General features: G+C 39.7%; 2 protein-coding genes across 4 annotated transcripts in view; both read right to left on the bottom strand.

The window, feature by feature from the left end:
- LOC140368664 (large neutral amino acids transporter small subunit 4-like) overlaps positions 1 to 7,650 on the bottom strand; it is a 55,540-nt gene extending 47,890 nt beyond the window's left edge. Inside the window, exons 1-2 of the mRNA XM_072455666.1 lie at positions 7,501 to 7,650; positions 2,988 to 3,215 (exon numbers count right to left, since the gene is read on the bottom strand). Coding sequence (XP_072311767.1) covers positions 2,988 to 3,147 — 160 coding nt within the window. The 5' untranslated portion in view covers positions 3,148 to 3,215; positions 7,501 to 7,650. The remainder of the gene's footprint in view (positions 1 to 2,987; positions 3,216 to 7,500) is intronic.
- A 3,059-nt stretch (positions 7,651 to 10,709) lies between these two features.
- The window catches only part of LOC140368631 (unconventional myosin-Ic-like), a 119,131-nt gene continuing 116,993 nt past the window's right edge, over positions 10,710 to 12,847 (bottom strand). For all 3 annotated transcript variants that reach the window (XM_072455614.1, XM_072455623.1, XM_072455630.1), the window contains exon 32: positions 10,710 to 12,650. In XM_072455614.1, the coding sequence (XP_072311715.1) occupies positions 12,624 to 12,650 (27 nt within the window). In that variant the 3' untranslated portion in view covers positions 10,710 to 12,623. The remainder of the gene's footprint in view (positions 12,651 to 12,847) is intronic.

Here is a 12,847-nt window from a genome sequence, read left to right as displayed (position 1 = left end):
CGCGCTCAAAAAGGGAAGGGTTCTGACGACAAACGGGGACAAACACGGGGCCTCGGGTTGTTTCCGTCTGAATAAGGTCAATGGTGTAACAAAAACAGGCCCGGGTGGGCGGGGTCTTTGTTTTAACACCTCGTCCTGTTTGGGAAATCCTGTGTGGACAGTCTAACCAGTTGCATGTGTGTCTTACAGTTGGTAGAAAAAGGGGGCGGCTGTAACCTACATACTCGAAAAACGTGACGAGTGAAAAACAGGTGAATGGTGGAGAGTCACACAGAGACCAAGATACAGTAAAATACAACACAATACAATACAAACTGATCAAGGATTGCTCAAAACCTCTTAATGTCAGTCAAATCGTTCCTAATTTAGAGTGAAGCTTACCAAACACCAATAAATGTGTGGATTTTCTTTTAGTGTAAAGCATAATTAGGAATCAATTGTTGTAAATTGTCACGTCTGTACAACTGAAACAACTTGTCCTCAGAGGCTGCGTGGCTGAACTCACGGCGCTTAGACAAACCGTACACGTTTTGCTCGGAGAAAAGAGCGTTCGGACGAGCAGAGGTGAAAGGTTTACGGGCGGCAGCTGCGAGCGCCATCACACGACACACTGTACGTACACGTTTTACACAGACGCAAGATGCACAACGCAACTGAGCATCTAAACATCTAAAAGTGTGCAAAACAAGTGTTCTTTTGTCTATAAGTGCACATTTGAATTACTGTTACATTTGTGAGTGAGAGGTTTTTTTGATCATTCAACACTCAAAAGGTCTTACCATAGTACTTGTAGTATAATATTACTTCTGTTAGTGGCTTTGTTTAACAGAATATAGATATATATACAGTATATATAAAAAACCATAATATTGCAATTGTTGTTCTGGCTATATACAAAATTATAATATTAAGTGCATCATCTATAATTAAAACTATTGAAAATGACCTCAGAAAGGGACAGAAAAGTCTAGGTATAAAGCGGTATTATGATATATTTCTGTACTTTTGTAACCTCAACCGAGTCATTTACAGACACATTTTAGCACATTCCTGATGCGTTGTTAAAATATCGTCTGAATATTGTGACCACTGATATATACTGATATTTTTGTCAATATTGCCTGCCCTAGTCGGTTTGGTGCATATAGTGTACATTAGACCAATAAAACTGTAGTCTAAAACACAACATCAAGTGTAGCCAAAGCCGTTTATTAAATCAAGTTTACGACCATTGAAGTCAAAGTCGCCTCTGTCGGATGAGGCTAATGCCACTAATCACAGCTTGACTGTCTTATAGAGTGATCAGTGGAAACAGTGAGTGAGCGTTAATCAATAAAAGGCAAGATTCTCTGAGCAAAACCTCACACAAACTTTGGCAACGGATCCCAAACTCCATCTATCTTTTACTGCCAAATTAACTGGTTGAGAGGACGTCGAATGAGCCTTTGAGCAGCTGAATGTGACAACCGAACATAATGACTTGCGGGAAAAGAATATGATGCACTTCTGAAGACTCCTCCCACTGGCAGTGCCTGGAGTGTGACTGATAATGCAGAGCTCATCTGTGCCCCACAATGCAACACACAAGCCGGGCTTATATAAAAGGCATTTGTTTTATTTGGAACATCAGTCACAGCGTTCAGGGAAGCAAAAATGATAATATAAAGTGTTGACTTGGTGTTGACGAGGATCAGAGCGGTGCAATTCATAGCATTTTAATCGAATCGAGGTCCAATTTTCTCACATCGTCAATGATCAGCAGAGTTCAGAAGTTAAATTGGACATTTTATCTGTTAAATGGCTTTGATTAAAAGTCTGCCTGTAGTTTATGTTTATGAAATTGTTATTGATTTTTTTTAATTTTTCTTTGTTTTAATACATTATTGAGAAACGACTATATTGAAAAGGAAATTGTGATTTAGTAGTGCAGATGAACTGAATTAGAATCAGAGGAACCGCTTATTAGCACCTGTTTGGAGATATCATTTGCATATTGAAATGGTTTGAGAGTAGGAAGATGCTGTGTTAGTACAAAATGTTATGGCCTACTTTTGTAAATGGACAAGTGAAATAATAGATGTGTGGGCTGTTTACTAGACTAAATTATGCCGCAGCTTTCAGCACAGCTTCATTGTGCAGTGCATTTTGAGGCGAAGTACAAGCCTTAAGAACAATACAGCCCAAAAAGAAAGAAAGGAAACAGAAAACAAAACATTTCTATCTATATTCTGCCTCGTGTTAGAACATTATGTGCTACAAACACAATTTAAAAAAAAAGATGAATCATGTAATCTTCAAACAATTGCTTTGACATCCAGGTATCAATCTTGCTTGTTTGTTATTTGAGTTGTAATGTATATGCTTTTCCAATGACAAAGAGGAACTGGTACTACTTTGAGTTCAGTTCCTTCAATAATCTAGAAAAAACAATTGCCATTTCATACAAAACAAGCGCACATCTCGACCTTGTGTAATTCTGTTTCATAACCAAAGAAATCACTCCTTCTGATCCGTGTCTCTCTCTGGTCTGGGCTTTGATCAGGGGCAGACGAGGACAGGTCGAGTGTCTGATCAGAGCGTTTTCAAGTCGCTCTGAACCTTGATGTGTTCAGTTCAAATCCGGAAACCTGAGCTGTTCCATAATGCTGTGTGTGCTGATCTCACAATACATACTATAAAGCGATCACAGATGCAAGGCCTTTCTGCACTTTCTAATGTGTTAAACATGTCATACTGCAGGCGACAGTGCTACTGACTATGCATTATTACACAGTATTTACAGAGTCATTAAAAAGATATTGGATAAAACCGTGAAATTTCTAGTTACAAGACTCGAAGACCCACTTTGTGCCCGCTCCAATGTCTGAATCAACATGTGTGTAACAATAAGCCATGTCAAAAACACTAATGAGATACTAATAATCAATACCAAAGCTAGCAGCAAAAGTAGACATTTGTATTAGTTCTTAATCTGGTTGTGCACTGACCTGGGCCCTTGCAGAGGTAAGAGTAGAACCCCTCTGACTTGAGCATGATGAGCAGAGAGGCCCAGCCCAGCAGCACGGCAGAGAAGAGCAGGTTCTCGATGACCGCCGTGACGGCCATCCACCAGCGCCGCGAGAAGGCCGTGGCCAGGGATGGAGCCATGGCGCCTGGGGAGAGGTAGAGCGGTGTGGGCCTGAAGGAGGACGAGGGCTGGAGGAGTCTGCTGGAGCCTGAACAGAACACAAGTGTTTCAAGCTAATAGATGCTGAACAGTGCATACGGTAATTTGAACTGCACAGTGCGGTTGTAAAAAAACAACAACAGACAAAACTGAAACTTATTTTTGAGAAGAACTATAAAATCCATACAAATTTCCAAAAATACAAGCTACATTCTCTACTCTAGATTAACTACTCATTATCTGCCTGGATTAACTCTCTACTCTAGAGGAACTGTGCCTCATCTGCCTGGATTAACTCTCTACTCTAGAGGAACTGTGCCTCATCTGCCTGGATTAACTCTCTACTATACATGAACTGTGCCTCATCTGCCTGGATTAACTCTCTACTATACATGAACTGTGCCTCATCTGCCTGGATTAACTCTCTACTATACATGAACTGTGCCTCATCTGCCTGGATTAACTCTCTACTATACATGAACTGTGCCTCATCTGCCTGGATTAACTCTCTACTATACATGAACTGTGCCTCATCTGCCTGGATTAACTCTCTACTATACATGAACTGTGCCTCATCTGCCTGGATTAACTCTCTACTATACATGAACTGTGCCTCATCTGCCTGGATTAACTCTCTACTATACATGAACTGTGCCTCATCTGCCTGGATTAACTCTCTACTATACATGAACTGTGCCTCATCTGCCTGGATTAACTCTCTACTATACATGAACTGTGCCTCATCTGCCTGGATTAACTCTCTACTATACATGAACTGTGCCTCATCTGCCTGGATTAACTCTCTACTATACATGAACTGTGCCTCATCTGCCTGGATTAACTCTCTACTATACATGAACTGTGCCTCATCTGCCTGGATTAACTCTCTACTCTAGAGGAACTGTGCCTCATCTGCCTGGATTAACTCTCTACTATACATGAACTGTGCCTCATCTGCCTGGATGAACTCCCTCTACTCCTGAGGTTTCTACTTTCTCCCAGAGAGTTTTTTTGACAGAAAAAAGGTCTAAGAACAGGGGAATTCCTAACTCTTGAATTAAATTAAAACATTTATATTTTATAATCATTGTGCAATCTACATCAGTATGGAGTATCAAGACCTTTCCTTAGTATCAAAATCCACTTTGAAATGTTATTAATGTGGCAACACTACTGTATAGATATGCTAATCTTAACCAGTAATTATAAACTTTTCAATAATCACATAATTACTTTTGAATCAAACTTGACTTTAGGACAGAACTATGGTCTTTACCAAGTCTTTAAACAAGATCTAAACCAGGTCAATATATGGTCTGAACCGGGCTTATATAAAGTCAACGTTGCATTTAAATTGAACTCAAAGTTGCTTTCAAATTGAATTTAATCAGTCATATATTATACTCCGGTCTAATACAACCATAAGTACTGCAAATGAAAGAGTACATTTCCAAAGAAAACACAACATTATAAGGACTTTTTTCTCCCAGACAAATCTAATCTCATTCCTTTACGACGTGCATTTTTCCACAACAATTTAAACTCCACTCATTTACGTCTCTTTGTTCTTTTGTGCTAATGATGATGGCTTGGGGAAAAAGAAAAACAGCTGAGGAGCGCAAGTCCCGCCCCCCCTAGCTCCACGCCCCGCCTATGCGCTGCGCCGATTGGCTGACCACATTCCCCGCTGGGCTCTGATTGGCCGTGAGTGACATAGTGGCTGCAGCTGCTACACGTGAGTTTCAGTTCATGTTATGGCCCAGAGGGGAAACACAGGGCGTGAATATACATGTTCCCTGTTACAAACGCTCTGAGGCACGCAACCATGTTCTGCACACGCTCACGTTCATCAATCACCCTCGGCTTTTCAGCACACTTTATACAATAGCGAGGCACGAATATGGAACTGCGCGTACTTTTGACAAGATGTTTGCAAGTCACTTTGGATGTGGAACCATCTTATTACGACATTCTCATAACACACGCAAACGCCGACGCATTGCATCCCAAGTAAATATACGTTTATCATAATTTATAGGACGATACCAGGCTTGAGTGGTAGAAAACATGTGGTGATGTAAAGAGTTGCCGTAGTGATTGACAATTCCACACTAAATATTGCATCTTTGGAATGGTGGAAAGTCTAAAAACCTTAAAACGACGAGCAAAATAACCCACGAATTGTACAAAAATGAATGACCGAATTGACCGATGGATAAACGCGCATGACACCAGTTTGAACCAGTGCAACACCAGTTTGAACCAGTGCAACACCAGTTTGAACCAGTGCAACACCAGTTTGAACCAGTGCAACACCAGTTTGAACCAGTGCAACACCAGTTTGAACCAGTGTGGCTTGAAATTCAGGTACAACTCAGGTATTTTGGTTTCATCTCACTCTTTTTTTTAACCATTACAATAAGGTCATTCAAATGAAAGCAGGAAGCTGGGAATGAATGAGAAAAGCTGCACAAAGGACTCATGTGTGTATTAAATAATGCAATAACATGCGTCAAACATCTGCAAACTTGTAGCGGAGGATGCACCAGTGAATGCCTTGTCTGTTTCGCAAGCTCGTACTGCATCTTGTTGTCGGTTCAAAGTATGGAGGAGGGGAAAGTGGACATTATAATCCACTGTCATGATTAGTTTAAAAGCATATCCAGAACAAAGACCGAGAATGAGGAGCGAAGCTGAAACTGGTCTGAACTGGACTGGAATCATCCGCACAGCCCTCCCTCCTCCACCTCCTCCTCCACCTCCTTCATCCACTTATCTGCATCTGATACAGCCAACCGCCTGTGGCAACGCGCGCGCACGTCCGGGAAGGGATTTTCACAGTAAAAGAGCATATGTATTCTCAGCACTGCAGGTTCCAGGTAGAAAGATGCAGCGTTTGGTGGTATGCAGAGTCGAATATCTACTGGATTTAGTCAATTGAATCCATATTTTTCTCATTTTTCATCATTTTTTTGGAGTTTAGAACAGGTATATTTAGACCTGGTTTGGAGCTAGTTTTGAAAGAGAAACGTCCAGTTACAGGTTTAGATCTAACGGAAGGTCAAATATTGTGTTTACTTGGTGTAAAATGTTTGCAAAGCACTGGTCTTTATGCTTGTATTACAATATTGTAATGTAAAAGGGAAAAAAGGGGGATTAAATAAAATGTAAATTACAGCCTATTTAAAGATTAATTATTGAAAACAAAAACTGTCTTCAGTAGCATCAAATACCTTAAACTCAGAAAGAGTTTGTGAATTGTTATTTATTATCTTCTTTCTCAAGTACATTCTTATTATTCTAGTTAAATTACAGATGAATTATTGACAATTCTTTAGAGAATGTCCTATTTTTTACTGGTCTCGCGTCAATACTTTTTTGTCCCTGCAAAGAAATCAAGATGTTTTGATGTTGCGATATGTTGCTCTCTATGTTATTATAGAAGACAACTGAATATTATACAGCCTTATCGCAGTTATCATCATCTAATTCATCAACTTTTTCTACAACTTGATGATCAGGCAATAAATAAATAAACACAATGAGCAGTAGCCTTCACTGTATTACGGGTGCGTGTGCGGAGTAGGCGTCATAGAACATAGGAAGAAAATAAGAGCATAACATTAGCTTGTACGCGCTCTACTCGTTTTATTGTGAAAAGCAGGCCGCACTTCCGCCTCCGCGCTGTGCATCGCGCGGCGGCTTGACGCTGTTGACGCACAGAGGCGCTCAGCTGTTCAGTATCAACAACAGTCGAGCAGAATAATAAACCCACGCCACTGCTGCTGCTTCTCACACAAACTCAACCGACAAATCAATGTCAATCCACCATTTTAACCACTTTATGTATTTCAATGTCATTTTTTTGCGACAACGGGCGAAACTGCAATTAAAAAAACAAAACTTTTGGCGCAGCGTTTGAATAAGTCCCCATCACAAAGGCTGGCAAGGAAACGGGCAAAACAGCCGCAAGTTTTGCAACCGACATAACGGAAAGCGACGGCGGTTACACAATGACTGCGTCGGGGGAAACGGCAGGGGGGAAAAAACGCGTTAAGTTTAGTTTTTTTAAAGTCGGTTCTGACGCGGATTGCGGCGGCTCCGGTGCTACAATGAGGGCAAAATGACAATGTGACAAAAGGCGTGCGGCGCGTGGGAGCCCGTTTTTTGAGCCGGCGCGCGCGTTGACGTGCGGGTGTCATTGTGAAAAGACGCGTTTTACGGAGTGAATCTGCACAAAAAGCAGCAGCAGCAGCAGCCGCCGCGGCGCAGAGAAGTCCATTAACTTCGGTCGCGCGGCGGGAGAAGCATCCTTTTCTCCGTGGACCGTTTACCTGCCTCCGGGTCCGCGCGGGACGAGAAGCGCCGCTGCGTCCGCTGTCGCGAGCCTCTCCGCGGATGTCCCCGGTTTCCTCGGTGACGGAAAGACAAAAGGGCGAGCGCTATTTCGCGTTCGAGCCGCTTCTTTGGCGTGTTTTCGGTGCCGTTTTCTCTCCCATCCCGCGTCGCTTTCGCCGTCTTTATAACGAGCGCAGAGACGTGGGTGAAGCGGCAGCGCGCTCCGATTGGTCGAGGCCCGGGCTAGAGACGAGCGTCGGCCAATCACAGCGCGGCAATGTTATACTAACGAGGACTTTTGTTTCCGCCGAGTTGTTGTCGTTTTGTTTGGGCAAAACCAAACTTGGCCCGGACACGCAAACTACACGAGGAATACGTTATTGTTTTAGACTTGTAACGATGTGTTAGGGCTAATAATTAAAAAAAAAACTGCTTAAAACGGAGGATAAATGCGTTTTACATTGGTTTTAGTAAGAGAAACCGGGGGAAAAACACTTTTAGACAAAGGAAGACCTGTCCTATGTCAATAACAGGTAGTTACATGTACTCGAGTCACTTTTTTAAACAACATTTGGACTTCTACTTCAGTATTACCTGTTAGGCCGTGTAACCGTGTAACAGTGCTCTTAGTTGAGTAAAAGTATGCAAGTTGACAGTATTAAATGATTTGAACCTTGCGTTTCTTGCACAACTTCAACTATGATGTAGCTTTTCCTCATTTGTGTCTCCCATCTTTTGAAAATATCGGATTGAATGCATTATTTAAGTGTTTGTCCTCACAATTACACAACAATTACACCAAATCACACTGTTACACTTAGGTCACTTATTTTGTTCTTAATTTTAACAATTTCCTTGACTACTACTTTGTACTTTTGATTGAATAATATTTACTCGAGTACAATTTTTGACAACTCTACCCACTTCAATCAACTATGGCCTGTTCTAGGCTCAAATTGAAGTGGTTTAAACCTTTAGCTTTTCCAAAAAATACACTGAAGTTGTAAAGAAGTAACACATAAATCTCTTGCAACCTTTGACAGTTGGTGTCCTGACCTTTTGCTCTGAGTGAGTGAGGTTTGTGTCAGGCTGTTTACTTCACCTTCAAGGCAAACTTCTAATTCCCAGAAGTCCAGAGTGGAGAGAGAACAGCAGCACATGGCCTCGAGCTCAGCCAGAGCCAGAACATCCGTCAGCAAAAGCTCAGCGCAGGATTTGAACTCACGCAACTACAGTGCGCTATCTAGGACAAGTGCCTGTAGCTTGTTTAGGCTGAATACAGAAGAAATATAGCTTTTTGTATTTTTTTAAGGTGGGAGAGAATAATGTGATTTTCTTTTCTTTGGATGTCCCCTTTCCTTTATTTAAACACTTTTTTTTTTGTTCTTTCTGGTCTTGTTTTTTTACGTTTTAAATTCTTTTTTTTTTTACATATTTTGTTCTCTCTGGTCTTGTTTTTTTGAATTCTGAAAAAATAAATAATGATAATAGTAATGATATTAATAATAAATATTGTTTTGGGAAGGTGCAAAATTAGACTATCAAGCTTAGTGTCTACAAATTAAAGCTGTTCAAAATTCCTCGGTAATCTCCCAAACAAGGGTATAAAGTTATATTTCTGCACTTTTCTGATTATTTTTACAGTTCATTCATGTATTGTACCACAACCAAGACATTTACAGACACATTTAGCACATTCCTGGTGCTCTGTCAAAATATTGTCTGAAAATTGTTAAGACATTTAAAATAACTTCCGCTTCTTCCATAGAACATTGTCACATTTCCAGTTTGAGGATAGAAAGCAGTTTAAAATTGAGCTGGAGGTCAGAATTCAACGGTGGAATTTACTGTTTAATGTCAGATTGTGGATTTGTTGACCTAGTTTATATCTCTGTACTTCCCAGACTTATCCACACCAAACAAAAACAGACACAAAGTTCAATGTCTTTTCTGTCACCGCAAACAAATATTCATATTAAAATTAAATATTTGATCACGATAGTAGCTATGATAATATAAGATTTTGTTGTCAGTCGAAAGGACTTCAAGACGTGGGTTTGAAGTTTGTGAAGACAATTTCAGACAAAAAACAAGAAGGTTCAACGTTTGCGGATGAAAACACTGACTCACCCATGGACATGAATAAAGGACCCACAGTCTAACGTCCCCGTGGTCCGAATTAAAAAATCAACTAGTATGACAAATGATACGCTTGCTTGTTGTATCATCTTAAAAAGCGCACAAGAAACTACGCTGTTCAAAAATGTGTTTAAAGGTTGAATAGAGACGATACAAATGTTTGATTGTAAATGTCACTTATAATAAAATTATAATAAAACTATAATTCTATTCTATTCTTTTTTTATTTCTTTTTGACTAATTATTTGTTTATCTTTTACAATTTGTTTTATTCTTTACCGTCCTTCTTTTTTGTTTTACTACTTATTTATGAATTTGAATATTTAAAAAATGAAAACAAAAAAAAAATCTTTTTTTAATATTCTGTTTTTATTGAAATTAATTTTGACAATTTTTTTATTTTTATTATTTTATTCTTTACCATCATTTTTTTCACTATTCTTTTTTTACTACTTATGTATTTATATTTTAAAAATTAAAACAAAAACAAAACAATCTTTTTCAATGTTCTTTTTTAATTTTAATTTTGTTTTGACTCATTATTTTTTTAACAATTTTTTCCCCTTCCCCCCATTCTTTTTTTTTTTTTACAACTTATTTATGTATTTATAATATTTTAAAAACTAAAACAAACACAAAACAATCTTTTTTAATGTTCTTTTTTTTCTTTTTTAATTTTAATTTCGTTTTGACTCATTATTTTTTTTAACAATTTTTTTTTTTCCCCTTCCCCCCCATTCTTTTTTTTTTTTTTACAACTTATTTATGTATTTATAATATTTTAAAAACAAAAACAAACAAAACACAAGCCCAGGAACATTACCAGGGCCAGAGGGGGAAAAACATATTCAGTGTTTTGGGAGTAAACATTTTTTCCTTTCAATATCTTCTTCTTTCCTTTGGGCCCAGGCCTAGAAGCATCTGCTGCTCGTCTCCACGGAGATAAGACGAGTTTAAAACCATACTGCGGAACATCACAGTGACACCTCCGTGCAGAACAAGCAGTCACAGTTACAGTCGATTCTAGCATCACAAAGCCACAAATGAAACGGGACACAACAGCGACTTTGTCTTACAGTCTCAGATTTATTGTTCAGCCCTTTAGTATTTCTTAGTGTGTCGGCGTGACGATACAGTAATGACCAAAGTGCGCTTGGAATATGTGAATTTGGTTAAAGAAGCGTATTTACAGAGGAAGGCGGTGCCGCTGAACAGTAAAGGAGGTATTTTCTCCTGCGATCCCGTGCGAACATTGCTATTCAAAAAGGCACGAATTAACGAGGTCACCGTGGAACAATACTTAAAGCTTTTTTCCTCACACCGCGACCAAACCGTACTTGGCTCGAGTCTCTCATTTATAAACACAACTGTACATTTATAAATCCCTCCTGAAAAAAAATAAAAATAAAAGACAATCACAAAAGCGTCATCACTGCGTCTTTGGCCAGCTCAGTTTTTCATTTATTGCACCGCTTTGTCGCTCGACGCATAAAGCAGACAAGAATTAAAGCATTATATATTATATTTAGGCTTAACGAATGAGGCAAAGTTTCAAAATAAAGCAAATTTTGATGTTTTTGCTCTCACCGATTGTATAAATGCACGTTTGCAAACGTGATAAGCGATAGGATTATTTGGCTGCCATTTTGTTTCGACCATAAAGAGCCGAAAAGCAATAGAAAATATAGAAAAAAGCTTTGAACAACTATGGGCCTGAGGTGGACTACATCCGAGATAGTGGTCAGTCTCGCAGCCCTGGACGCGCGCACAATGAGTATAAGTCAGTTTGTCAGCTTAAAGCACATATCGGGTTCGTCTATAAGCGTCGTGGCAGTTTACATAAGAAAACTATGGCTTTTGTCGACGCAAGTCTCACGTTTTGGCTTACGATACGACGTTATTTTGTGGGGTAAAAGACGGGGGAAGCGAGTAGTTTGTCGGGCGTATTGCACAGTGCCAAAGTGTAAGCGAGCGTACGAAATAAGTTAGCTTTTTTTTGTTTTGTTCATAAAATTCCGTCCAAAACGCATTGGCAATCGTTAAGAGCAGATTAGCTTCCATCGTTCTACTTATCGTTTCCCCCTCGAGTCACGTACGTCCAGTGGCGGAAAGTAACAAAGTACTAAAGCAAACGTACTCTACTTGAGCGAGTCAGTTTTGCGGTGGATACTTTTGACTTTACTACGTTTGAGCGCAGGCAGGAGCAGTACTTTCTAACGCTCGACTGAACCAGTAGAAACGTTGACACCCTGCATTAAGTATTTGAGATCGAGTCCCGGTTGAGTTGAACAAAAAAGTTCTCAAAATCTGCGTGAGATACTTTTACTTTTCCCTCTCAAAGTACATTTTTGAACAGTTACTTAAAACACTTGCTATTTTTTTGTATGCTGCTACTTACACTTTTCCTTGAGTCCGTTTTGGCTCCTGTATTTGTACTTCCACCACTGCTCACGCACAGTACATTCTTAACTTTCTGCATGTTTCGTTTTCGTTTCGCTTTTATTCCAAAAAACCAAAGCTCGTGCCGACCTCAACCTGCTTGAACCGAGAGCACTGCAGCGATTATTAAGTGTTAAACGGGAGCAAAAAGGCGAACCCCAAATGTCATCAACAACAGTTAAAGGCGTCGTTTCAAATTGGGCGAAAAACTGCGTGTTTTTGGGGGTTTTTGGTCCCGTCTTTTAACCGAATATTCCCCGGCGCACAAATACACAACGGTGCGAGCAGAAAATGCACCGGCGCGTTTGTTATTCCTTGGCTTTGCGTATAAAATCTGTATATTCAAAACGTCATCAGTATTAATCTCACAAATATAACATACAAACATAAATATTTCGATTAGTCTTGTCGCTGGAGTTTTTTTTTGGGGGGGGGTTTCACACTGGAAGCATGTGGAGGACAGCTGGTTTCTGATTGGCTAAGGCAGAGCAGTCCCTCCCGCGGTCCCGATTGGACGATGGGGGGTGCATTGGGGTCCACATCATCTGGAGTTTAGTCTGGGCGCCGTCTGTAAAGATAAAACACGGTCAATGATAATGGATGATATTCTCAGTAGTATTTCATGTACTTCATGTAAATATAATATTACAAACTGATAATATTTGCACTCATAATACACTCAATTTAAACAGACTGGAAAATACAAGGATTATAACAACAATAAAAAGGTGTGGGTTGGGTATTTGAAGTGTTTGTTGTGAAGGA

The sequence above is a fragment of the Eucyclogobius newberryi genome, unplaced genomic scaffold (assembly GCF_026437365.1).
Source record: "Eucyclogobius newberryi isolate DKJ021-1_F unplaced genomic scaffold, fEucNew1.0.hap1 SCAF_10, whole genome shotgun sequence".
NCBI lineage: Eukaryota > Metazoa > Chordata > Actinopteri > Gobiiformes > Gobiidae > Eucyclogobius > Eucyclogobius newberryi.
This window is presented reverse-complemented; position numbering and strand designations above follow the sequence as displayed.